Raw genomic sequence first — 26151 nt, forward strand, 5'->3', positions numbered from 1 at the left:
AGTGTCGCTTTGACTTGCTCCGAGTTTGATCGCGTCTTGAGACTCTGAAGAACATTATCGGAATATCGTGAAGAAAACCTGTTTATAAAAGTAAGTCTAAGCTTTGTATTCGTTCATGTGTCACTTGCTGTCAGTCTCGCTGTTTGTTCTGTGAAGAAATGTTCAGGGTCCCTAAATGCGCTTCTAAATCACTTCATGAGAGGTTCTTCCAAGTTTTAAGGTTCTGAAGATAAGATTATCGCCCATAATTATAAAAACGGTTTCTATCAAATTTATAACGGTATTTATAAAGTAGACTCTCTTGGTGTTTTTGTATTTCGTTTGGAATTTGCAGCACAGAGAAATTAAAACCACATTTATAAGCCACGGTTATTGTAGCATATTTGTTCAATATGCCTTAAGGATTTACGTTGCATAGAGTGTTTGGACCAAAGCCAATGCTTTATTTTGCATTAGAATCACTTCTTATGTTTTGGCATGCTGGATACTGCATGATTTCCAGATGTGTTTTTTGCTTTTGAATTCAGTACAGCTGTTCTTGATTTGACAGGGTGGGGAACTAAACGAAAACCTCTTCATAGGCTAGTAAACACACAGACCCGAGAACATATCTTAGCATTTTCTGCTGGCTTCTGCACAAAAACAATAAGACAGATTATGATAATTTCATAGCCTATCCTGCTTTTTTTTTCTTCTTTTTTTTCATTTTACATGTATGTTTCATTTATTATCACAGTTATCAATTTATTGTGGCTCCTACATCAATTAATTTTTCCCTGGCCATCCATTTGAGTCGAACAAGGATTTAGTCTATTCCACATAACTGGTCAGTGTGATTATCATGTGCTCATCTCATGACTCTGAATACAGTAAACAAGAACTTTATATGTTTTTAGCATCAGTCGAACAAGTTCTTAAAGACATAGTTGTTTGCATTTCTAACAATAAGGGTCTGGTTTTGACTGCCGAAATCAATGCATACACACACAAACAGATGTAAAACTGAAATAAATCTGTGTTCTGGTTGTTTTGAGCGGTTGCTAGGGTTCCTTCGGTGGCTTGAGCCAGTAGTGAACTACTATCTAAAATATTTGCTGTGCAATAACAGCATGTAGAGTCATGTTATTTCTCAAGTGGTGATAAGCCCAGTCACTCTCTTGCTTGGTTTGCAGATCATGACTTCATCAGGTGTGAAACATTATGCTTTTATTTTGATCGTGTTGCTAGGTGCTTATGCAACAGTATGGGACATTTTCATGTAAACCAAGAAATTAAAATAATTTGGCGTCATCTACGATCCCACACGAACACACACTGCACAGCTTCATATAACAGTTCACTCAGAAATTTAAATTCAACATCATTTTCTCACCTTTATGTTGATTCAAACCAGTTTTTGGAATACAAAAAGTTTTGCAGACGATTCATGCTGCTCTTTTGCACCCAACGACAGACCAAAACAGATGAATATTAAAGTTGTATGCTTCTACAGGCTTATATTTCATCCATCACTGAAATCAGACCAAAAATGCAATGTATGCAAGATTTTAAGTGAACATCTGCATATATTTTCAGTGTTCCTCCCACAAAACTATTTTATTCACATTGTACTGAAAAGAGCAAGATCGACCTTTCTGTCTAGCATCTGTCAAGCCTCTTCTTTTGTGCTTTACAAAGGAAAAAAAGGCAGTTTGGGGCACACAAGAGTAAACTAAACACAGAATTAGCTTTTTTTTTCAGTGAACCGTCTCTTTAAAATCTAAATCAATGAAGATTCTCAGTGTACTCTGACAATATGCCAGTTTTATCTTTGTGAAACTCATATTAGTATGCAGGGGTCGTAGGTCATGGTGTGTCATGATTTAGCGTGAGCAGATGTGTGAGAAAGGCTGAAGCCTTGGTATTTGGAGGCATTAGGGTCAGGCATTATAGCATTCCAATCATAGCTGTCTATGTATACTTGAAGGATTCGTTCTAAACATCTATAAATCCCTGTGGCATCTCATGATACACAACACCCAGTGGAAAATGCGTTGCTTTAAGGTTGCTCTTTAATAGCTCATGAGACTTTTTCAGTTGAATTTAGTTTTCAGTTGTTTTTCAGTTAAACGGCAACATTGTGAAGCTGTTTCTCCTAAAAGTCCTTGGTAGAAATAAAAGTAGCCACAACATACAGTAAGTGTATAGTAGAGCTGCATGATTTGGGGGGGAAATGTTTTTTTTTTTTTTTTTTTATAAAAATTGTGGTTTAAAATGTGATTTAAAAATCCAGGTTTGCTGTATTTGTTTGTACACTGAATAAAATAGGTGTAGAAATATAAAAATTCACCACTGTAAAAAAAAAAAGAAAAAAAAGAGTATTTAAGATTTTTTTAATGAAACAATATAATAATTTATTTTGAATTAAAAATGTAATGTGACAATGCTATTATTTATGGTTATTATAGATTCTTAATTTCTTCATTTTCAAGTGCTTAACCATCAGACTTTTATTTTGATTTGGTATGTTATAATTAAGATCTATTCTGAGAGTCTAGACAAGACACATCACTGTAAAAAAAAAAAAGTTGAGCCAACTTTAAATTTTAAGGCAACCATGATAAGAAAACTCAAAAATCTGCTGAAGCTGGTTGCCTTAAAATTTTAAGTTGGCTCAACTTTATTTTTACAGTGATGGAAGCAGGAGCAAAAGTCTTCATTTGTTCTGTCTAGAAGAAACAATTGAGGCAATAAAGAGCTCTCATTTGTGATTTCTCATTCCTAGATGGATATAAACCTCTCAGTACTGACTCAGTTTGTGCCTGCAGGGCCATAGAGGTCGTGACCTCATGAGTCTTGTAGGAAACTGGGCAGCTAGTCTAATTGCTCAGTCTTTGAGCGTTTGCTCCTGTGAGAACCTTTAAACTGAAGACTCATCAGGCCTTGTGAAAGTTCTCATGACATCAATCATGAATGCATATTTCCTAATTGAATAAAACATGTCAAAGTAGATGTTATTTGAATTCACGTTTGTCCTCTGGTCTATCCTGTAACTGTAGTATTCATGGCATACAGTCTGCAGGCTTCAGTGACGTACAGTCATCCAGAGCTGCATAGCACAGATTCTTGGTCTGGACACATTCACATATACAGCTGCAGACTTATGAGCAGAACTGTGTTAGAAGCACAAACAAGTCAATAGTTGTCATACACCAAGAGTATAGAGTTATAAAATTAATATCAGATCAATTGGTCTGAGGTTATATTGAAATCTTTGGATTTTTATTGCAGGTGTTTGTATCTGCAAATCTGAGCACTGTTTGAGAAATATTTGAGTCTCTGAAGTTTAAAAGTGAGAAAATTGGGGTGTCAGATGAAAATCTGATGAGAACAATATTAAAAAAAGTCTCAATTTGCTGTCCATTTAATCTCTTTTCTGTTGAGGAGTACTGCAGAGGTATGTCTGGTTTATGTTAAGATGAAAGGAATGCATCTCACAAAGGGAATTTGGTGATTGTGAGAAAAGTCTTCAGAAAACAGAAGAAAACATGTCGAGGAGATGGAGGAGAGCACAAGGCCATTTCGAGGAAACACATGGTTCTCATTTTTACTGTTTATTTGTCACTGGGACCGAATCCACATGCAATGTCAGCATTTCTGTTCCTTTTGATTGAATCTTTTCTGTACCAAAGTGATAGTGATCGCTGATCATTTGTGAACAGTCACTGATGTATATTTTAATGGCTATCTGGGGCACATCTGTCAGCAGAAGAAATGCTGGGAAATTCCTGTATCTTTAAACAGCATTCTGAATTTTACGGCTCATATCCAAATAGGCAATTACTTTAACAACGCTGTGGAAAAACGCAGCTGTATGGGAACTTTTTCTTTCCATGGTGGCTTTCATGCTGCTGAACTTTTTGATTGTGTAACATGGGAGAAAGCATTATACCATGTTTGGATTGGAATACTAATCTAATTAATATATTAGTATTATTTATAAATTCTAAATACTACTTCTTCAATGCTCTTTCCTATAAAAATGTTTTTATAAAATAACATAAAAAAAAAAAAATCCTTTTTTAATTTTATGAATCCTAGTTTTAAAGTTAATTGTGTAATTAATGTTTATTTTAATAATATTATTTTTAACAAATTTTAGTTTTGTGCTAAAATCAAGTTTTTATACTGTTCCTGAACAAATAAGGGAAGAAATAAATATCATGCAACTGTTCTAAAAAAACATATACACTATGATTAACTTCTCTAAAGGTAGTATGCAACATTGTTCCATGAGTTGCATCAGTTGCCATCATAAAAACCTTTATTTTGAACTTTTATTGAACAAATTTTGTGTAATAGTTCTTATTTTGTGCAAATGATCATGTCTTAATGAAAGAAAAAATATAAAATAAATATAAACTCATTTTATTTTATAATGGCTTGTATTTATTAAGTTCTTCTTTTAATAAAATTAGTACAGGTACATCTAAAAAAAATTGAATATCGTGAAAAACTTAATTTTTTTGTAACTTATTTCAAAAAGTGAAACTTTCATATATATTTTAGATTCATTACATGCAAAGTAAGACATTTCAAACATTTTTTTGTTTTAATTTTGATGATTAGAGCTTATAGCTCATGAAAGTCCAAAATCCAGTATCTAAAAATATTAGTATATTTCCTAAGATCAATCAAAAAAAGGATTTGCAAAGCAGAAAAGTTCTTTAAAGTGTGTTCATTTATGCACTCAATTCTTTGTCAGGGCTCCTTTAGCACAAACTCCAGCATCAGTGAGGAATGGCATGGAAGCGATCAGCCTGTAGCTCTGCTGAGGCACTATTGAGCCTTCAGCTCGTCTGTATTGTTGGATCGACTGTTTCTCATCTTTCTCTTGAAAACATACCATAGATTCCATATGGACTTCAGGTCAGGCATGTTGGCTGGCCAATCAAGCACAGTAATATCATGGACAGCAAACCACTTGGAAGTGGTTTTGGCACTGTGGACAGGTGCTAAAGTCCTGCTGGAAAAGGAAATCAGCATCTCCATAAAGCTTGTCAGCAGAAGGAAGCATAAAGTGCTCCAAAATCTCCTGGTGGACGGCTGCATTGACTCTGGGCTTGATAAAACACAGTGGACCAACACCAGCAGACGTCACGGCACCCCAAATCATCACTGACTGTGGAAACATCACACTGGACTTCAAGCAGCTTGGGTTCTGTGCCTCTCCACTCTTCCTCCAAACTCCAGACATTGATTTCCAAATGAAATGCTAAATTTTAATTTATCTGAAAAGAGGACTTTGGACCACTGAGCAACAGCCCAGTTCTTTTTCTCCACAGCCCAGGTAAGATGCTTCTGACGTTGTCTCTGGTTCAGAAGTGGCTTGGTAGCCCTTTTCCTGAAGACGTCTGAGCGTGGTGACTCTTGATGCACTGACTCCAGCTTCAGTCCACTCCTTGTGAAGCTCTCACAAGTGTTTGAATCAGCTTTGCTTGACAGTATTTTCAAGCTTGCAGTCATCCCTGTTGCTTGTGCACCTTTTCCTACCCAAATTCTTCCTTCCAGTCAACTTTGCATTTAATATGCTTTGATACAGCACTCTGTGAACAGCCACACCTGTCAGTAATGACCCTCTGTGACTTACCCTCTTTGTGAAGGGTGTCAATGATTGTCTTCTGGACCATTGCCAAGTCAGCAGTCTTCCCCAATATTGTGGTTTCAAAGAACAAGAGATACCCTGAATTTATACTGTAGGGATGGTCATTTAATGAAATTCAAATATAAATATTCTAATATAAGTACTGGATAAGATAATTCTAATAAGATACTGTATTTTGACTTTCATGAGCTGTAAGCTCTAATCATCAAAATTAAAACAAAAAAAACTTTTGAAATGTCTTACTTTACATGTTACGAATGTAAAATATATATGAAAATTTCATTTAGATCTTATCTAGTGTGCAATTCATAGTAATACATGTGTGTGCTTCTTGTTTTGTGCAAACTGAAAAGTCTGTTTCACCTTTCCAAAAGAGTTAGTCATGTGCACATCGCTAGAGAACGTAAACCAGGCAAAGGGTCTTGCATTACCCGCAATACAAAAAAAATTCACACCTTAACTTCTTTCAAGCCACACTCATATCAAGCTACCTATAACTTGTTTTATTCCATTTTAGAGCTAAGAATATTTATCTTGCAGATGCATTATACAAATGCCAGATATTTATTGTGATGAATCAATCAAGTCTTAGAATGATGTTACTCTTGTATTTCTGCGCTCTTTACTCGAGATCTCATTTGCATTCTCTTTACGTTTGCTTCAGTAATTAATCACAATCAACAAATGCATTGCTAAACATTTATTGTCTGCATGCAGATTCCAAGTCTTTATTTCACTACTTTTATATTACTATTTTCCATCTAATTGTTTTGTATGATGTTTTCCAGGATGCCAGGAGAAAGACTGTCAATCCGAGATAACGCCGCTGTCGGCCGTTTCCATGGTGTTTCTGCCAGCAATGGCCAGGCAGTCCCAGAGAGACACGCAGAGTCCAAAATGAAGAAAGAAGAGAGCGGATGCCGCCACTGGTTTCGGAGAGCTTGTCCGTGTTGCTTCCGGAGACAGAACAGCTCGTATGATGTGAGCGGTGACGTGGATGGTGTGGCTGCCGGGGACGGAAAGAATGAAGGACCGACGACTCCACTGACTCCCACCGGAGACACAGAGCTGGCCGGTGAGGAGCTCGGTCTGATTACTGACATGATATTTGAGACTTCTTCTCATAAACTTCAGATGAAGTTCCTCAAACTCAATCTTTGTCTTCTTCTCTCCATCTTTTCTTATCAGAGTTGACTCTAGCAGTGTGTTCTGTGGATCTGCTCAGTCAGAAATCTAATCGGAACAAGAAGGAACATCAGACGGATCAATACAACAGTGACCAGCTCATTATCCGCAGAGGCCAGACTTTCCAAATAGAGCTCAACTTTTCACGACCTTTCAACCCAAACACAGATAAACTTCACCTGGAAATGAAGACAGGTGAGCATGAAACTGAATCTCAGGATCTCAGAATCTATGGTCAGATTCAAAATTTCAGATTGAAATAGTATATTCAGCCCAAAAACTGGGAATTTATAGGATCATGAAAGTAACGTTTCATCAAAAAAGCAACTTAACTTTTGTTGTGTGTTTTTGTCATCTTTTATTAGTTTGTCTGTATATTTGATATTTATTTACTTTGAGTTTATTTAGTTTTAGTTACTTTAGTATTTCAAGGTAAATTCTGAAAATGAAAAATGTTACCTTGGCAACTAGCTGAAATGAAGTATGTTTAAGTTTTTTTTATTTTATTTTAGTTAACAGTACATTTTTGGCTTTAGTTGTAGTGAACTATAATAACCCTGATTTCAGCATAGTTGTGTCTGGAAATGATTTGGCTGGAATCCTCCCTTGTGTAATCATTTATCAGGAGTTTCGAAACCTGGAACTGAATTCATCACATTCTTCTGAAGGCCAGTTGAGCCTCTCCTTAAACCATATGTTTCATGTCATCCTTCAGGGCCGCTCCCGCAGGTGTCGAAGAGGACACACATCATCATACCGCTGGTGGACGAGCTCCAGGATGAAAGCTGGGAGGCCAAGATCGTGGAGCAGAACGTCAACAGGGTCAAGCTGTCCGTCAACTCCCCCGTCACTGCTGTTATTGGGAAGTACAAGCTGACCGTCGCAACGCAATGTCTGAAGACGGGCGAAACTACCACGCATGACCACGATAAAGACATTTACATGCTCTTCAATCCCTGGTGTGAAGGTAAGACTGATAGAGTTCCAGCATACTTCAAGGAATACTTCACTCAAAAATTAAAAGTTGCTGAAAATGTACTCATCCTCAGGCAATCCAAGATGTAGATGAGTTTGTTTCTTCATCAGATTTGGAGAAATGTAGCATCACATCACTTGCTCACCAATGGATCCTCTGCAGTGAATGGGTGCCGTCAGAATGAGAGTCCAAATTGCTGATAAAAACATCACAATAATCCACAAGTAATCCACACCACTCCAGTCCATCAATTAATGAATTTAATGAAAAGCTGCATGTTTGTAAGAAACTAATCGATCAAGATGTTTTCTCTTCAAACCATTGCTAAAATATCAGCTGTTTGAACTCTCTTTCTGATGTCACCCATTTACTGAAGAGGATCCAATGATTAAAAAATTGAAATCTACACTGTAAAAACAATTCTGTAAAAATTCCGGTAACAAACTGGCAGCTGTGGTTGCCGGAATTCTACCGTAAAAAATACGGTAAAAACATTTTAGGTTTTACAGTTTTAACTTAAATTTACAGTTAAATACCGTAATTTCATTAACTGATATAATGTTAATATACCAACCTATTGAAGTACTGAAATCTGTTTTGTACCTTTGATATACACTGATAACCACCAAATGCAGGTGGTGAGTAGAAAGTCACATGATGAACCAAAACCCATCACAGCTTAATAACATATATAACATATATAGAAGGTGCACAGTGCCATTCACACAAGCTCTAAACACCATCATGGTGAGACACATTAAACTGAAATATGCAATAAACATTATTTTAACAACATTAGATGTAACATACAATCCTAATAAATATAACTGTTAAGAAAAAACTAAGAAGAAATCTAGTGATTTCAAAGAAAAAAACATCAAATTCAAACAAAATTTGAAATGGAACGCAGGGAATTCTGGGAACATCAGTTTATGGGTTTTCCCTGTAAATTTTACGGGAATTTACCATTAGCCGTTTAACAGATTTTTACTGTAGCATTTTCACAGTATTTTACCGTTAAAATCACGGTCATTTTTTTTTACAGTGTACAGATGCAAATAGATAAAGTGCAATAAAATAAACACTTAAAATGTTTTTCAGATCTTAAGTCTAATCACTAGTCTAAGTTATGGAAATCACATTGACTTACCTTAAGATATTTTATGCTCTTTTTTGCCATAGTTTCATCAGCGCAGAGATTGCAACATGTTAATGAATCATGCTATGCCACATTTCGGAATGCAGTGATGTATGAAATCAAGTTTGCGTAGATAGAAGATGACTCTACACCTTCCTTTTAACCGAACATGTTTATTGACGAGAAGCCAACGCACATCTCCACTGAAGCACGTCGGGAAACCGTGACATATTCAGCCTAAAATATTGCACAGGCAACTGTTAACGCAATATAGCATGAAGGTGCAAGTTTCCATTTGTAGCCCAGTGACTTACGTCAGTCTTCAGGAGGAATGAAAGTAATCTTGTAATCCATTTGTGTTCCAGCAGGCTTGATTAACAGCTGCTTTGGCTTTGCTGCAGTTACTGGTTATAACTCGTATTTAATGTCGTAAACATTGAATTTATTCATATGGTTTTATATAAAATACTACTTTCAAAACTGACAAATCTGTAACTACAAAATGTTATCTGGACAACCAGTTAGTAACTTAACTGCTTTGAGCGGTGAGCTGTATTTGGTTTGATTCACTTATAAGAGTCATTCATTCAGTAATCGGTCGGATTGATTTGATTGGAAAGAACCTGTTGAGTCATTTGTTCAAGAATCAGAATAAACTGGTTGTGCTGTATGGTTTTTGAGCTGGCTCATATTTTGTTCGAGAATCAGATTCAGTTGTGCTGTTTGTTCATAAGAGTTTCATCATTTCAATCAGACTAAACTTGTGCTGTACGGTTTTGATTCATTAAAAAGAGCCAGCTCATTAGAGTCATTCGTTCTGTTTGGCGTTGATTCTCTTAAAAGAACGATCTCACAGTGATCACTGTCTTTTCCATGATGTAGTATTAGACTCATTACGGTGTTACATCTGATAAGAATCACGAACTATAAAATAATGCAGCGGTGAAGTAAACATAATATAAATGCTCATCAAAATAAAACTTAATAAATGATATTAAAAGGAGAACTTTTATGCATATATATTAGGGATGCTCTCCACAGTGCAGGTGTAGAATGATCTGAGGATGCTGGGGCTCATTCCAAACTTCCTCAGCCGTCTCAGGAAGAAGAGGCGTTGGTGTGTCTTCTTCAGCACTGCATCTGTATGAGCGGACCATGTGAGATCCTCAGTGATGTGAACACCGAGGAATTTGAAGCTGTTTACTCGCTCCACAGGTGTCATGTCGATGGTGATGGGTGTGTGTTCTCTGCTCTGTCTCCTGAAATCCACCACCAGCTCCTTGGTCTTGTCGATGTTGAGTGAGAGGTGGTTCTCTTGACACCACTTAGTCAGGGTTCTCACCTCCTCTCTGTAGGCCGTCTCATCGTTGTCAGTGATCAGGCCTATCACCGTTGTGTCGTCAGCAAACTTGACGATGACGTTGGAGCTGTGTGTTGCTGTACAGTCGTGTGTGTACAGGGAGTACAGGAGTGGGCTGAGGACGCAGCCCTGAGGAGCACCAGTGTTGAGGGTCAGCGGGGATGAAGTGTTGTTGCCCATTCTGACCACCTGACATCTGCCTGTCAGGAAGTCCAGGATCCAGCTGCACAGAGATCCGTTTAGTCCCAGAGTCTGGAGCTTCTCAACCAGTGTGGCAGGCACTATGGTATTGAATGCTGAGCTGTAGTCCACAAACAGCATTCTCACATAGGTGTTCTTATTTTCCAGGTGGGAGAGAGCAGTGTGCAGGGTGAAGGCAATAGCGTCGTCTGTGGAACGGTTTCTGCGATATGCGAATTGTAGGGGATCCAGTGAGTCAGGCAGCACAGAGCAGATGTAGTCTCTGATGAGTTTCTCAAAGCATTTGCTGAAGATGGGTGTCAGAGCAATGGGCCTCCAGTCATTCAAGCATGTGATTTTATTTTTCTTTGGTATGGGCACAATGGTGGATTTTTTGAAGCATGCGGGAACCACAGACAGAGAGAGGGAAAGGTTAAAAATGTCTGTGAAAACCCCGGCCAGTTGGAATGCGCATGCTCGGAGCACACGGCCTGGGATGCCATCGGGACCCACAGCCTTGCGGATGTTCACCCGTCGGAAGGATCGGGTTACATCTGCGACAGAAAAGGAAAGTGCGCTCGCCTCTTCTGCTACAGCCGCGGGAGCGCGCTCTGTGTGGGCGGTGTTGTGAGCCTCGAAACGAGCATAAAAGTGATTAAGTTCGTCCGGTACAGAGGCGGCAATGTTCACAGTAGCTGGTTTATTCCCTCTGAAATCTGTGATGTTATTGATACCCTGCCACATGCTTCTTGCGTTGTTGGTTTTGAATTGTTCTTCAACTTTGTTTTTATATTGTCGTTTGGCAGCTTTGATTGATTTCCTGAGATCATAACTGGCTTGTTTGTGATCGTCAGAGTTTCCGGATTTAAAGGCAGATGTCCGCGCTGACAAGGCTGCTCGAACATCGCTGTTAATCCACGGTTTTTGGTTGGGGTAGATGCGGATTGTTTTTTCGGTACTACATCCTCTACACACTTCCTGATGAAACACGTTACAGTATCTGAGTACGCCTCTATGTCGTCATCAGACGCTGCCCGGAACATGTCCCAGTCCACGTGATCAAAACAGTCCTGTAGTATAGCGTCTGATTGGTCCGACCAGCATTGAATTGTCCTGAGGGCGGGTGCTTCTCGTTTCAGTTTCTGCCTATAAGCAGGCAGGAGCAGAACGGAAGAGTGGTCCGATTTGCCGAAAGGTGGGCGGGGGAGCGATTTGTAGGCGTCCCGGAATGGAGAGTAGCAGTGATCAAGTACACGATCACCACGCGTGTTGATGGTGATGTGTTGGAAGTATTTTGGAGCTATTGTTCTGAAGTTGGCTTTGTTGAAGTCCCCCGTAACAATAAACGCTGCATCTGGGTACGCGGTTTCCTGCTCACTTATATTCCCGTACAGTTCCTTGAGTGCCTGGTCTGTGTTGGCTTGAGGGGGAATGTAAACAGCTGTGATTATGATCGCTGTAAATTCCCTCGGTAGCCAGAATGGTCGACACAGAAGCATATGAAATTCCAGATCAGGGGAGCAGGAGGATTTAATAGAGTGTAGGTTCCGTTCATCACACCACGAGTTGTTGATAAATAAACAGACGCCCCCACCTCTGCTTTTCCCTGTGAGCTCTTTCGTTCTGTCCGAGCGGTGCACGGAGAACCCCGTAAGCTCGATGGCTGAGTCTGGAACCACTGCAGACATCCAGGTTTCTGTGAGGCAAATAATGCAGCAGTCCCTTGTTTCCCGTTGGTATGAGATGCGTGCCCGCAGTTCACAGAGTTTGTTGTCCAGTGACTGAACGTTAGCCAGCAAAATAGTTGGGGGAGGAGGTCGGAGGGGACGGCGTCTGAGTCTGACAAGGACGCCGGCTCTCTTCCCCCTTTTCCGGCGGCGTTTCCTCGGTCGCGATCGTGCGGCCCAGACAAAGGGCTCTGATGCGGTGTCTGTAAACAAGGCGCCGGCGTTCAGGAACTCAAAGTCCGGTTTGCGTTGCGCGACGACGGAACCAATGTTCAAAAGCGTGTGTCTATCGTAGACAGTTATACTGACAACATCTAACACGTGAAACAACAAAATAACAAATAAAACATAAGAAACATAAGAAAAACTGCAGAGTTTTCTTGGAGCTCGCAACACGGCTGCCATGCTCGGCGCCATCTTGGTAACTTTTACATCCGATCCCGCACTAGCCGACTGAGGGATAGCTTTTTTCCTCAGGCTATCAGGCTAATGAACAGTAAAAACTAATACACCCTACAGCACACTCCCACTTTACAATATACCACACACTGCACTTTAATTCCAATACAGTTCAAACTGGACTACCAGTACACTACTGCACTAATACAACAATCTTTTTGCCAGCACTGGATACCATCCAATGCACATCCATGACATTGCACACCCGGTTTATATATAATCTGCTGCATCTTCGCATATTACTGTGTGTATATAACGTAGAATGTGTACTACATACTGTGTATAATGTGTATCGGTAACTGTATGTCTGTCTAATAGTACACTATGTGTACTGAGTATATGTATGTGTATATTACACATTGTCATCTGTATAAGTCTGTACGTATGTATGGTAATGTCTATATGTAAATTGTTTATATGTAAATTGTCTATATGTAAATTGTTTCTGCAGTGTCTGGAGCACGCTCTCAAGAATTTCACTCACGAAGGCACACGTGCTGTGGTGATGTGACAATAAAAGTGATTTGATTTGATTTGATTTGATTTGATTAGTCAGATATTTCAAAGCTAGTTTTCTTGGGTGGTTCAGGCCTTGCCCTCCTTCCTGCACTGAATGCCAGAGATGCTTAAGGAAAGAGAGAGGTCTGCCAAATCACTTTTCCCTCCAAGCTGTTACATGTTGGGTTTTTTTGTGACTGTTCCATGTCGGGTTTTCTGTTTTCCCCTGTGTCCTAGTTCAGTTTATTTAGTCATTGTGTGCACCTGTCCATCCTCGTTATCTGTCCCTTTATAAGTTCCTGTGTTAGTATGTCTGATTGTCGGTTATTGTTTCTGTTATGTTGTGTGTGCACTCCTGTGTCTGTATCTGCTCCTGGATCTCTGATTAAAAGAGAAGTTAATGGTTTATCCTCGTCGTGCGCTCCTTACTCCGCACAGCACCGTAACATAATAACCGACCGAAACAGTAAGATTGCGGCGTGTTTTTTCCCCGTTTTGTTTCCCGTTTTTCGTCAAGTTTTTTATTTTTTACTATGGATCCCGCGTTCCTCGTCATCCTGCTGGAGCAGGGGGACCGCTCTCTCGAGGACCACACAGAGGATTTCTTGTTCCTGGCCAACTTAACACACTTCCCGGACTACTGCCTCTGCTCGTTCTACAAAGCTGGACTGAACAACACCACACGTGGGCAGTTGTCCGGGGACGGTCCTCGAGAGAGCCTCGCCGCCTTTATCGAGTGGGTGCTGGTGTCTTGCAAATCGCAACTCACCGTGGACCTCGCAGAGAATGACACCAGCCCCACTCGGGACCCAGCGCCCAGTCCACTACCACCCCGCAGCGCGGAGCTGCCCGAGCCCACCGCAGACGGAGAGCCAGAGCCTGCCGCGGTCGTTGAGCCATCGCCATCAGGAGCGACAGAGCTGCCGATCGTCCCGGAGCCCGAGCCCCAAACGTCTGACCAGGTGCGAGAGCCGGCAGTGCATCCGACGGTGGAGAAAGTTGTGGAGATCGCGGGGGCTATGGAGCGCCCCGCCCACGGCGCCACCGCTGAGGGTGAGCATGAACTGGACCTGGGTAACCTCATTGACTTCCACTCTGACACGATCATCCTTAAGCCAGCTCCTGTATTGAACTTCTGGGAAATTATCCCACCCGACCTCCCTCTCCCACCGCCTCTCATTGATCTAGTTCCTACTCCAACACCCTCATCACTGGAGTTCGTCAGCCCCTCTGCTCACCCTCAGCACACCATCTGTGGCGTGGGCTCGCCGCGGGTCTGCCGACCTCCAGCTCTGTTGGCGTTGAGTCTGGAGGATCCCTCGTCTCCGCCCTCAGCCTCCGAGACCCAGACTCCGCCTCAGTCCGGCGACCCTGCGGCTCCACCATGCCTTCAAGCTCCCTCGGCTCCACCGGATCCCGTCTGTCCACCAGCTCCACCGGGCTCCCTCGTCCTTCCGGCTCCGCATTGGTCAGTCGTCCCCCTACCTGCACCTCAGGACTACTCTCCTTGGGCTGCGCCCCGTCCCTTCGTCCCTCCGGCTCCGTTGGGCTCCTCCTTCCCTCCTGCTCCACCTATGTCCTCTGTCGCTCCGGCTCCGCCGCGGCCTTCCGGATCTCCGCCTGCGCCGAGGTCGCCGAAGACATCTGCTCCGCCTTGGACCTCCGGATCTTCGGCGTCACCCTGGCTCTTCGGCTCTCCGTCTCCACCTCGGGCTCCACCTCCACCTGCTCCGCCGCCGTGGGTCGGTCCCATGGAGTCGGCGGCCACTCCTCCACCATGGCTCCTCCCTCCGTCGGCTCCCCCGTGGACCACCATCCTGACTGTGGCCTGGGTCGTCATCTGGCTCCTCCTGTTCCTGGCTCCCCCTTGGCTCCTCCCACCCTCCACTCCCCCATGGACTTATTGTTTGGACTCCATGTCTTGTCTCCGTCACCCTCCTGTTCCACATCCTCCTCCAGAACCCCCACCCGCCCTCCTCAGTTGTTACGGTACGGCGTGAGGCCACGCCTTGCGGGGAGGGGGCGATATGTTACATGTTGGGTTTTTTTGTGACTGTTCCATGTCGGGTTTTCTGTTTTCCCCTGTGTCCTAGTTCAGTTTATTTAGTCATTGTGTGCACCTGTCCATCCTCGTTATCTGTCCCTTTATAAGTTCCTGTGTTAGTATGTCTGATTGTCGGTTATTGTTTCTGTTATGTTGTGTGTGCACTCCTGTGTCTGTATCTGCTCCTGGATCTCTGATTAAAAGAGAAGTTAATGGTTTATCCTCGTCGTGCGCTCCTTACTCCGCACAGCACCGTAACACAAGCACTGTAAACCTTTTCGCTCTCTGCATTTTTTTCTGATGTTTCTTTTACAGCTCCACCTCATCTGGCGATTCACATGTCAAATATATCCTCCCTCTCCCGCTCTCTTTCTCTCCCTTCTTGGCCCCTCATTCACTCCAGGCCCCTTCCTGTCATTCTTGACTGCTTTCTTTCAGCCTGTTTTGTTTTATAACACTTAATTTTTATGCTCTTTGCTTTTGTTGAAAGCTGCTGGCTCATTCCTGTTCTGCAGAACATTGTGAACTCTAACTCTGCATGAATGTGTTTTAATTTAAGGAAGTCTTTCAATAACAGGGTGTAGCTGATTTAACTTGACATAACTTGATTATTTACACAATGGCAATAAAATTTAGGAAATTCTTAAGCAGATTCAAATAAAGAGGTAAAGTTTAGCATTGCTCAGTGGATGTAAATTTATTAATTGGAATCTTTTTATAATCATCCATTGTTATTTTGGATTATCACACCGATTTCTGTAACTTAATCAAATTTATTCCTAATATTTACTGATGTTTATTCAGTTTTCCCTTCTAAAATGATAGAGAGTAATGAAATTAGGAACTAGCTTTTATTAATTAAAAGTCGATTTTACAAAAGATTACCTGGAAAAAAAAAAAAACCTATACATTAAGTAAGAAAATTAGTTCCCAAGAAAATATTGTGATGATTGTCATAATTATTTTCAGATTTAATTTGAGTAATTTTGTTAATTTGTTTAGCTTTAGTAATTTAGCTAAATTCTGTGCTTTAGTCATTTTTGAAATATTTAATTTATTACTTTTTAAATTATTTGTAATTTTTATTAAAAAATACTTGCAATTTTAGAAACATTCTCCACCTAATTTTTCAGTATACTAAGCTTATACAACATTTCAAATTAGTAATTTTTAAAAATATTTTTAAGTTTATTTTTTCATCTAATATTTATATTTAATTGTATTTCAGATTTATTTCAATTAAGTAAAACGGTTTTTAATAGCTTTAGTTTTAGATAGCAATACCAACACTGTTTCAGAAGTTGGAATTGTGACCTATGTTCATTTAATTGTATTTAAAAAAAAATAAATAAAAATCTTGTCCAGTATATAAAGTCCCCTACATAAACTATAGTATGTATGAGCCTGCTGTGTTTTTCTGTCTCAGTGTTTCACTCTTTCTGGCCTCTTTCCATTACACTTTCTCTAGCATGAGTCATTTTCCATTCATTTTGCAATCTTTTCAGTCGTCTAGTATCTCCTCTAGTCATTTCCGTTACTTTATAGTGCCTCCTTTTTTTCCCTTTTCCCATTTGATTGCACCTCCCTCTTGTTCAGACGTTAACGCCCAGAACACAGAACATTTGATGAAAACAGAGCACAGCAGATTCCAGACGCCCTGCTGTGGCATCACTCTATAACACTGCTTTCTTTTAAAATGACCCAAACCCCTGTATCATATCCTGGAACTGTGTTCATGGTCCCTCACAAATTTCTCTCTCTTCAGATGACACGGTGTACATAGAGGGGGAGAAAGAGCTGAAGGAGTACGTCTTAAATGACACTGGAAGAATCTACTATGGCACTGAGAAGCAGATTGGAGCTCGTACGTGGAACTTCGGCCAGGTGCGGAGATAAATAAAGCACTTTCTGGGAAAAACATGCTACTGACAAATCCTTGTGAGAAATTCTTACCTTATACAAGGAAAAAAGCACATTGCAAACCATAATTGACACACAGATATCAAACTAAATGTTTTACCACAACTACAAATGATCAGTGAATTGATCATTTAACAGGCATACATATATTACCTGCCATAGAACTGTATTTTGCGTACATTTTTTAAAATGATTTTAAAGATTTTTTTAAATGAAAGAAAATATGATTTAGTCATTTTTCCATATCTACACCATATAGCAGTGTTTTTTTAGTATTGTTTTTGCAATTAAAACACACACACACACACAAATTTTCATGTTTGCTTTATTTTAATTTGAGTTATTTTATTATGTGCTTTTGTCATTTGAATTTAATAGTAGTGTTTATTTTTTAATCATTTCTATTTAATTTTTTTGTAATTTAAGTTCAACTTAAACTTAGTTATTTCAGTTGGCAATGCAACATTTCTAATTTCCATTTTAGTTTTTCAAGAAATATTTACTTTTTATTTCAGCTACCAAACTTTTTATTTCACTTTTTACTTGAGCTACCTTCATTTCAATTACCAAAAACAATTTTTAATAGTTTTAGTTTAACAACAATGATTCTGTTTTGATTTTTGATTTTTTTGGAAGACACCACATATCACAAAAACGTGAAGCATTTTTTAACTTATTCTCACAAGAACTGCCCACAGGAAAAGACATCTTATAAAGCACGGTAAATTTACGGTAAATCTGACATCAATTATGCCATAATTGTAGACTGGCTTGGAAAAAAACGTGATTACTGTGCCTAAAAAAATAGCAAAAATATGTGGCAAGTTTGCAACCAGAATTTGTTTGTTTAACAAACCAATTTTGGGCCATGCTTAGACTTGAGATTTCATCTAATTGTCTCTCTCTCTCTCATCCAGTTTGATGAAGGAATTCTGGAGGCCTGTCTCTTTGTGCTGGATAATAGTGAGGTTCCTCCCTCGGGTAGAGGAGATGCTGTCAATGTGGTCCGAGTCATTTCTGCCATGGTGAGTGCCGCCACATCCAGCAACACTGCTGGAACAGATCCAGTAAAGAGTGCCAGATTATTCTGATACTCTTTACAAAGACTCTTTACCTGCCGTGACCTCAAACCCTTAGTGATTGTATCTGATTGTCCATTCTAGATCAATTCCCCAGATGACCGTGGCGTTCTGGAGGGAAACTGGTCTGGGAATTACACGGGTGGGACGTCTCCCACAGCCTGGAGTGGAAGTGTTGAAATCCTCAGGCAATACCACAGAGAAGGAGGAACGCCTGTCAAATACGGCCAGTGCTGGGTGTTTTCTGGGGTCACGACCACAGGTGTGTGTGAAGCAGATAACAGCCTCCGCTTGCCATTGCTGACGGCAGGAAAGCTTAGGGTTAGCGATTCAGGATTCCAACTGTAGGCATATACACTCTAGAAAATAAAGGTTCTTTATTGGCATTCATGGTTCCGTGAAGAACCATTAACATCCATGAAATTCCATAAAAGGTTCTTTAAAGTGGAAAGAGGTTCTTTAAATTTTTTTTAATGTTCTTCACACCACCACAAATGGTTCTTTTAAGAATATTTAACTGAAAGGTTCTTTGAGGATCCAAAGAACCAAAAATAGTTCTTGTTCAAGATTTTTGGAACTTTTATTTTGATGAATAGAACGTTCAAAAGAACAGCATTTCTTTGAAATATAAATCTTTTGTAACTTTTTAAATGTCACTTTTGATCAATTTAATGTATCTTTGTGGAATAAAAGCATTAATTTCTTCCAAAAGCCCAAAAGTTTGAACAGCAATATATATTATTATATTGAATATCTACAAAAATTACTAAACTCATGCTCTCTTTCTCCATCTGTCCCAGTATTGAGATGTCTAGGTATTCCTACCCGTTCCGTAACTAATTTCCAGTCTGCCCATGATACGGATGTGTCCTTGACAACAGATGTGTATTTTGATGAGAATATGGAACCAATCCATCATCTCAACTCGGACTCTGTATGGTGAGGATTTGTGCATTTTCATGGAATAATTTCATGAAATACGTCCATGACTGCTGTTGTATCGGTATATTATTACATTCTTTTATTAAGTCTTTCTGAGACCATGATTTCCTCTGTCCTGCAGGAACTTCCATGTGTGGAATGACTGCTGGATGGCCCGTCCGGATCTGCCCCCTGGTATGGGTGGCTGGCAGGCCGTGGATTCCACACCCCAGGAGACCAGTCACGGGACGTTCCGCTGCGGCCCGGCGTCACTGGCTGCTATTCGCTCTGGACAGGTCTACCTTAAATTCGACACGCCTTTCGTCTTCGCTGAGGTGAGTCCAGACACGTCAAATTATCATTATATAACCAGCCATAGAAGAACCATCCACATCCTTTCTGTCTAGAAAAGTGCATGTTAGATTAATCAAATTTACTGCACACAAATCAAAGTGCGCATTCAGTGAATATTACTTTAGAAATGGGTACCAGTTTCTTTTAACCATTTTTCTGGAATATAAGCCACTTTTAAAAAAAATAATATGAAACATACTGGAACTTATATTCCAAAGCAACTGATATTCAAATCTGTTATTAATATTAAAAAATAACTTTAGTTCATTTACAGGTGTTTTACATTATTTCTGAAATATGACATGCAATTTTGATTTATTTTCATGTGCAACTTCTTTTCCGGAAAATACTATTATTTTATATTCATCTGGCCATGTTTTTTCTTTATTTGTTTCTTTTATTTATTTATTTTTTATTAGAATATAATAACTCGACCTTGTTAACTTCTTCAAAAGTTTCCTTTTTGGATGATTTCACCTTATTTGAGTATTTATTATGTATTTCTTATATGATTAAATATTATATTTGAGTATTATATACTACTATTATAATATTAATATTTTAGAATAGCTTTAATTTTTATGTTCTCTCTTTAGTTCTTCTTTTATTTCAGTACTTTTTTTTTATTTCAGTTTTAGTATTTTTTGTACTGCAACTTAAACTTGCTTCATTTCAGTTAGCTGCCTAGACAGCATTAAGGTTGTTTAATTTTTCATCTAACACTGCATTTATATTTTATTATATTTCAGCTGTATTTGAGGACTCAAAAAGGATTTTTAATAGTATGAGGTAATGATAACAACACTGGACGTCATCTATTCTTAGGTTTTTTTAATGGATAGAATCACCTTGCTCCCATGTCTCTCATTAAATGTGCTGTTTCACTGTGCAGAAGTTAAAGGCTTGTGGATGCTGTTAAATATGAATGTGCTACAGAACAGGCCCGTCCTGACGTGTTGGAATTCCTTGTTAATAGTTTCTTTATACCCTCTGCACGATCCTGTATGAAACCTGCATTTATCTTGATATTCTTGTCCCTTTAAGTAGTTTCAGCTTTAAAGCTTGTGCTTTTTCTGCTGCAGGTGAACAGTGATAAGATCTATTGGCAGAGGAACCTGGACGGCACCTTCAGTCAGATCCACAGTGAGAAGAAAGCAGTCGGCCACTGCATCAGCACTAAAGCTGTGGGCTCCGACGAGCGTGATGACATCACACACCTTTACAAATATCCTGAAGGTGAGAAACACACACTTTCACACACGTCAAACATCAATCTCAGTGTCTCGTTTTGCCTGTACCCACCTGAAACGCATGAAATATAGACTATCGCTGTCAAAGAAGAGGCCCTGAGCAAATATTGCATAATACAACAGGACCAATATGTTCATAATGATGAAATCACGTACTATTACTATACATAATGATGAACTCACATACAGGGGCGGTCATGGCCTAGAGAGATAGAGAGTTGGACTTGTAACCCGAAGGTCTTGGGGTCGAATCTCAGGTCCGGCAGGGATTGTAGGTGGGGGAGTGAATAACCAGCACTCTCTCCACCCTCAATACCACGACTGATGTGAGACCCTTGACCAAGGCACCGGACCCCCAACTGCTCCCCAGGTGGCACAGCATTGACTGCCCACTGCTCCGGGTGTATGTTCACTACTGAGTGTACACTTGGATGGGTTAAATGCAGAGCACAAATTCTGAGTATGGGTCGCCACACACCCCTTTCCTTATTAAAATGATGAGAACGATCGTATGGGAACACTGGGAATACTTGATTTATTAATTTATATACACTACTGTAAATGCTTTACATTATTTGTTACACCTGTAAATAAATGTGTTGTCTTATTATTATTATTTTATATTATTTATATTAATTACATTTAAAAATAAAACAGGATTTTTTAATATACATGATATAGATAAATACATCTATATACTTTAATTATACATTAATGCATATTCATGTTGCACACATAATAAATAAATTATAGTATAGATAAATATATCTTTTGTACTGTAAATTAATTACTGTAAATTATGAATTATGGTTATTTTAATATTTTTTAAATAAATTATTTATATTAAATTAAATTATTATCTTACATAATACATTACATTTTGTTTAATATAAATTATTTTTTAATGTATTTGTAATAGCAATTTTTGTTTTAATATACATTAAAATACATAAAGAAAATGATTTACTGGCAAATAGAAAAAAAAATAGAAAAACATTTTTTTTTTTTCTTTACTTTTTTTTTTTTTTTTTTTTTTCATTTTATTTTTTAGGGAGCAATATAACCTTTCTTTGTGAGATTTATCCATACAGTCAGGAGCTCGGCTCATGTTCTTAGTCGATGCTGTCTCACCAGAGCAACACCAAGCATAAATGATGGCTAATGCCAGGACAGAGGCAGCCAAGAACACACAATACCCATTTACACCGGCGATAAATGGCTTAACATTCCTCTGCTGTAATCACTCAGCCTTTTCACCAAAATACCTGTCATTATCTCCAAACGCTAGTTTAAACTTAACCGAGTTCCACCCACAGGAAACAATATCAGCATTGTCTCAGTTACTCAGCTACACAAAATATAAACAAAAGAGACAGACAATAGACAGTTCACCCAAATATCAAAATTCTCTCATTGTTTACTCACCATCAACTTGTTCCAAACCTGTATTCCTGAGTTCCTTTATTCTTTTCAACACAAAAGAAGACATTTAGAAAAATGTGGGCGACATACAGTAGACAGTAGTTTTTTAATCTGTCGCTTCAGACTCAGAGGAGGAGCGTATCGCAGTGGAAACGGCCTGTCGCTATGGCTCTAAACCTGATGTCTACTCCAGTCCCATTGCTGAGGATGTGCGGGTGGAGGTGAGGATGGAGGGAGAAGGTCCACGCATGGGTGTAGACGCTCATCTGAAGATCGTGGTGAAGAACACCAGCTCTCAGCCGCGCAGAACCACCCTCCACAGTCAGGTGGCAGTCATGTTCTACACCGGCGTGCTGAAGGACACCGTCAAGAAGGACACGCTTAATGTGGAGCTGAACCCACAGGAAGGTGAGCTTGGGTTTGTTCGGATTGGCATACTAGCAGACCACTCACACTACTGTTACAGTATGCATGCTGTGGGCAGTATATGATACAAGCTTTCCTTGCAGTAAAAAAAAAAAAATAGGAATAATTGTGACTTTTTTCTCACAATTGCAAGTTACAAACTCATAATTGTTTACATCTTTCAATTTGGACTTTTTTTTAAGTTCATATCTTGCAGTTTTGACTTTTTTTCCTCACAATTACAATATAAAAACTCGTATTTGAGACTTTTTACATTTGACAGATTTCTGAGTTTTCTTTTTGCAATTTTTATATTCTTTCAGCTTACATCTTGCAATTTTGACCTTTTTCTCAATTCTGTTTTCATCTGACAAGTCTGACTTTTCCATTATAAATAAACAATGATTTATTAGTATATAGAAAAATATATTTTTAGTTATTTTATTCAATTTAGAAAGAAACTTTTCTATTTTAGTGAGCGATATAACACATCTAACATGTTTTCTCATTATATGAATAAAGACTGACAAGGCTTTTCCACATAAAATACACACTAGTCGCATTCATTTATTTTGTATTTTTTTAGTCTTTTTTTTTACTTTAACCACTTAAAACCACAGCTCATTAATTTCTGAAATAACTTGATGCAATTTGCTGAATTAAGCATGCAACATTAATGAGGTCATGTGACAGTGTATCATGCTTTTTTATAAACCTTTAATGCTGCATTCTGTATTAATTTCTTTATTTAATCCACATAATGTTTAAAAATAGGCAGCATACTGAATAGACTAAAGAATCTCATTGCTGATGATCACTTTATGTCTATTTTACGTCCTCTAGAGAAGGTCATTGAATGGGTGCTGCCATACGCACAGTATCAGAACCAGCTGGTGGATCAGGCCGCACTCATGCTGACTCTGTCTGGACGGGTCAGTGAGACCCAGCAGGTTTTGGCCAATCAGACCAGCTTTAGGCTCCGAACGCCTGATCTCAACATTGAGGTGAGACTTCCAGATCCCTCAGCTGCTTTTTACCACAGTGCAGTTCATTTCACCACAATACTGCTTTTGCTGAATGTTTTATTGCATATAAAAATTTGTCTCATGTTAAAACAGAGAGTGTTTGTAAATCTCCTAAATTTCTCCTTTAGCCTGTCGGAGAGGCGTATGTGGGCAAGGAGATGTCCGCGAAGATCACCTTCACGAATCCTCTGCCTTGTACTCTGCGTAATGTGGTTATCCGAGTGGAAGGACTGGGGCTGAGAGACCTCCATCCCATCAGAGTCGGGTACGAGCCTCACAGTTATCCAAGATCAGTCATCCTGACCGGAATGTGTGCAGGATTCCTCTCAGAATTCTACCATTTGGAAACAATCCTGAAGGATCCTTATGGGAATTACTTACAGAATCAAATCAAAACACAAAATCTAAATCTTTTATAGAAAATTATTTAAAACTGCTAAAGCGCTCTCTATGATTTCCCTTTTCCGACACCATACAATACAAGTGGAGTTTTATTGAATGTTGCACAATATCTAATAGGAAAATAATAAATGAAATAATAATCCTGCAGGATCTTGGTTGATTTCTAAAAAATTCCCCATTAGATATGGATCCAAATTGCGGTTAAAATTCAGACAGGATCCACTGTTAATTGGAATAAAACTGAAATAAAATAAAATTTAAAAATGAGATGAAAAACTTAATATTCAATGACTTAAAGTGAAATTAAATGTAAAAAAGTTGCTTTGGTGACTAACTGAAATAAAAGAGTCGATGTTGAAGTACTAAAATTACTAAAACTATAACTTAAAAATAAAAAGGTTAAAATAAAAAAAATATATAAAAGGCTAAATAAAAAAAATATAAAAATAAACTAATAATAAGAGACAAAAAAAAGTCAAAATTAAAGCTACTAAAATATAAACTAAATGAAAAATTAATATATTAAAGGCTAATTCTAAATAGTAATAAATAATGTAATACCTTACTATAATAAATTCAAACAACTATATATATATATATAATATATATATATATATATATATATATATATATATATATATATATATATATATATATATATATATATATAATACGTCTAATATAAAATACTAAATAGCACTGACCTGTACAGAATTCAGTTCATTGCTCTTGCTCTATTAAAATGACTTAAAGTGACAAAATAAAAATTTGATTTGAAAAAGGAAATCTTTAAAAAAAAAGACTATAATATATTAATCATACTAAATAACAATGACCAATTCCGTACACAGTTCAGTTCACTGCTCTCAGACACTTTGAAGTTGCTTTCTATTGTATTGTTCGTCCCTTTTCTCTCACTAACGACTATGTTGCATTAATGTCTCTCTTCCATGTCTTCTCTTTCTCTGTTTTCTCAGTGATGTGAGCAAACATGCCAACGTGACGGTGACGGAGCACTTCATCCCCACGGTGGCGGGCAAGAGGAAGCTGGTGGCGTCTCTGGACTGCAGACAGCTGACGCAGGTGCACGGCGTGGCCGACATCGACGTTCACGAGAGCCAGTGAATTCAGTCAGACAGTATTACCATTATCACATATAAGTAGTTTACGCTGAGCCATATGGTGATTTCTACAGTCAGACATCTTAAAGAAATTAACATACAATCGTTCCTACTGTATGCCCCTAATTTGAAGTTTGTTTTTATTTCATTTTAGACATTATTTATTTAAAGTACTGTATCGCTTTGCTTTATTGTATCTATTGACTGTTATTTAGTTGATCAAATGTTTATGTTCACCACTGAAAACGGTAAGATGATATATTAACGTGTATTAAAAAAATTTCTCTAATGACTGTTAATCTGAAAAATATGTATTTTATTGTGGATAAACACATGTAGCCTATGCATTTTATTTATATGCACCTGTAGTGCATTATATTGCATAGTGTTCACAATAATGACTATTATGGATTAATTTAATGTGCCTTTAAGTAAATTGTTAATACTAAAAAATTACAACCCGCATTGGTTTGATGCATAACTCTGTTGTATCCTCACATAATTTTGCTATTATAAAGACTGTGCACCTCAACTATGAAAACATATGAAGACACTTTATGGCATATTAGTTTTCCATGAAGGAGATAAAAGTAGTTTTTGTTTGTTTGTATTATTAATATTTTAATTAACACCTATATTTTTTTTATTAAAACATTTTATTAACACCATTCTGTTTTCTGTAGTAGTTTTTTTGAAGATGTTTATTTCGCCTGCTTGACAAAATGAGACGTGTGTTTGATTTGGAAAGATGAAGTAACACTCCCTTGTGTTTGGATTGGAACAAATGTCATCTGTGATGAGAGGAACCTGTTGAAGAGGTTTATTGAACAATCTGCTCACACCAAACAGCTGTGCCTAAATTAAGTGTGTTGCATTTTAAATTGTTTACCACAAATTCATTCATTCATGGATACCACAGTGTTGAGTATATAGAAATTATTTATTTATAAATTCTTTTCTGCAGTGCACACCTGCTCTAAGTTGTTTCCTAGTCTGTTTTAAATAAATAAATAATACATATGTTTGTAATGTTACAGTCTG

At 38.5% G+C, this 26151-nt stretch overlaps 1 protein-coding gene across 2 annotated transcripts; it reads left to right on the plus strand.

The window, feature by feature from the left end:
• On the plus strand, positions 1-26137 carry LOC306881794 (protein-glutamine gamma-glutamyltransferase K-like). Of its 2 annotated transcripts, XM_079436072.1 has the most exons (15): positions 1-90; positions 4745-5329; positions 6433-6719; positions 6833-7024; positions 7545-7796; positions 16977-17095; positions 18049-18156; positions 18295-18472; positions 19011-19149; positions 19274-19466; positions 20568-20721; positions 22281-22565; positions 23406-23566; positions 23716-23852; positions 24967-26136. In XM_079436072.1, exons 3-15 carry the CDS (start codon positions 6434-6436, stop codon positions 25112-25114), a joined length of 2352 nt encoding a protein of 783 aa, XP_079292198.1. In that variant the 5' UTR covers positions 1-90; positions 4745-5329; position 6433; the 3' UTR covers positions 25115-26136. The 2 variants fall into 2 exon arrangements, with proteins under 2 accessions (XP_079292198.1, XP_079292197.1); XM_079436071.1 differs by lacking the exon at positions 4745-5329 and having other exon boundaries at positions 24967-26137.
• Positions 26138-26151: the final 14 nt, after the last annotated feature.

The sequence above is a fragment of the Barbus barbus genome, assembly GCF_936440315.1.
Source record: "Barbus barbus genome assembly, chromosome: 15".
NCBI lineage: Eukaryota > Metazoa > Chordata > Actinopteri > Cypriniformes > Cyprinidae > Barbus > Barbus barbus.

Coding starts and splice junctions, on each gene's coding strand:
- LOC306881794 (XM_079436071.1), top strand. CDS start 6,434: ATGCCAGGAGAAAGACTGTCAATCCGAGATAACGCCGCTGTCGGCCGT. Junction 7,025..7,544: donor TCACCTGGAAATGAAGACAG/GTGAGCATGAAA, acceptor GTCATCCTTCAG/GGCCGCTCCCGCAGGTGTCG. Junction 18,157..18,294: donor TCCGAGTCATTTCTGCCATG/GTGAGTGCCGCC, acceptor TGTCCATTCTAG/ATCAATTCCCCAGATGACCG.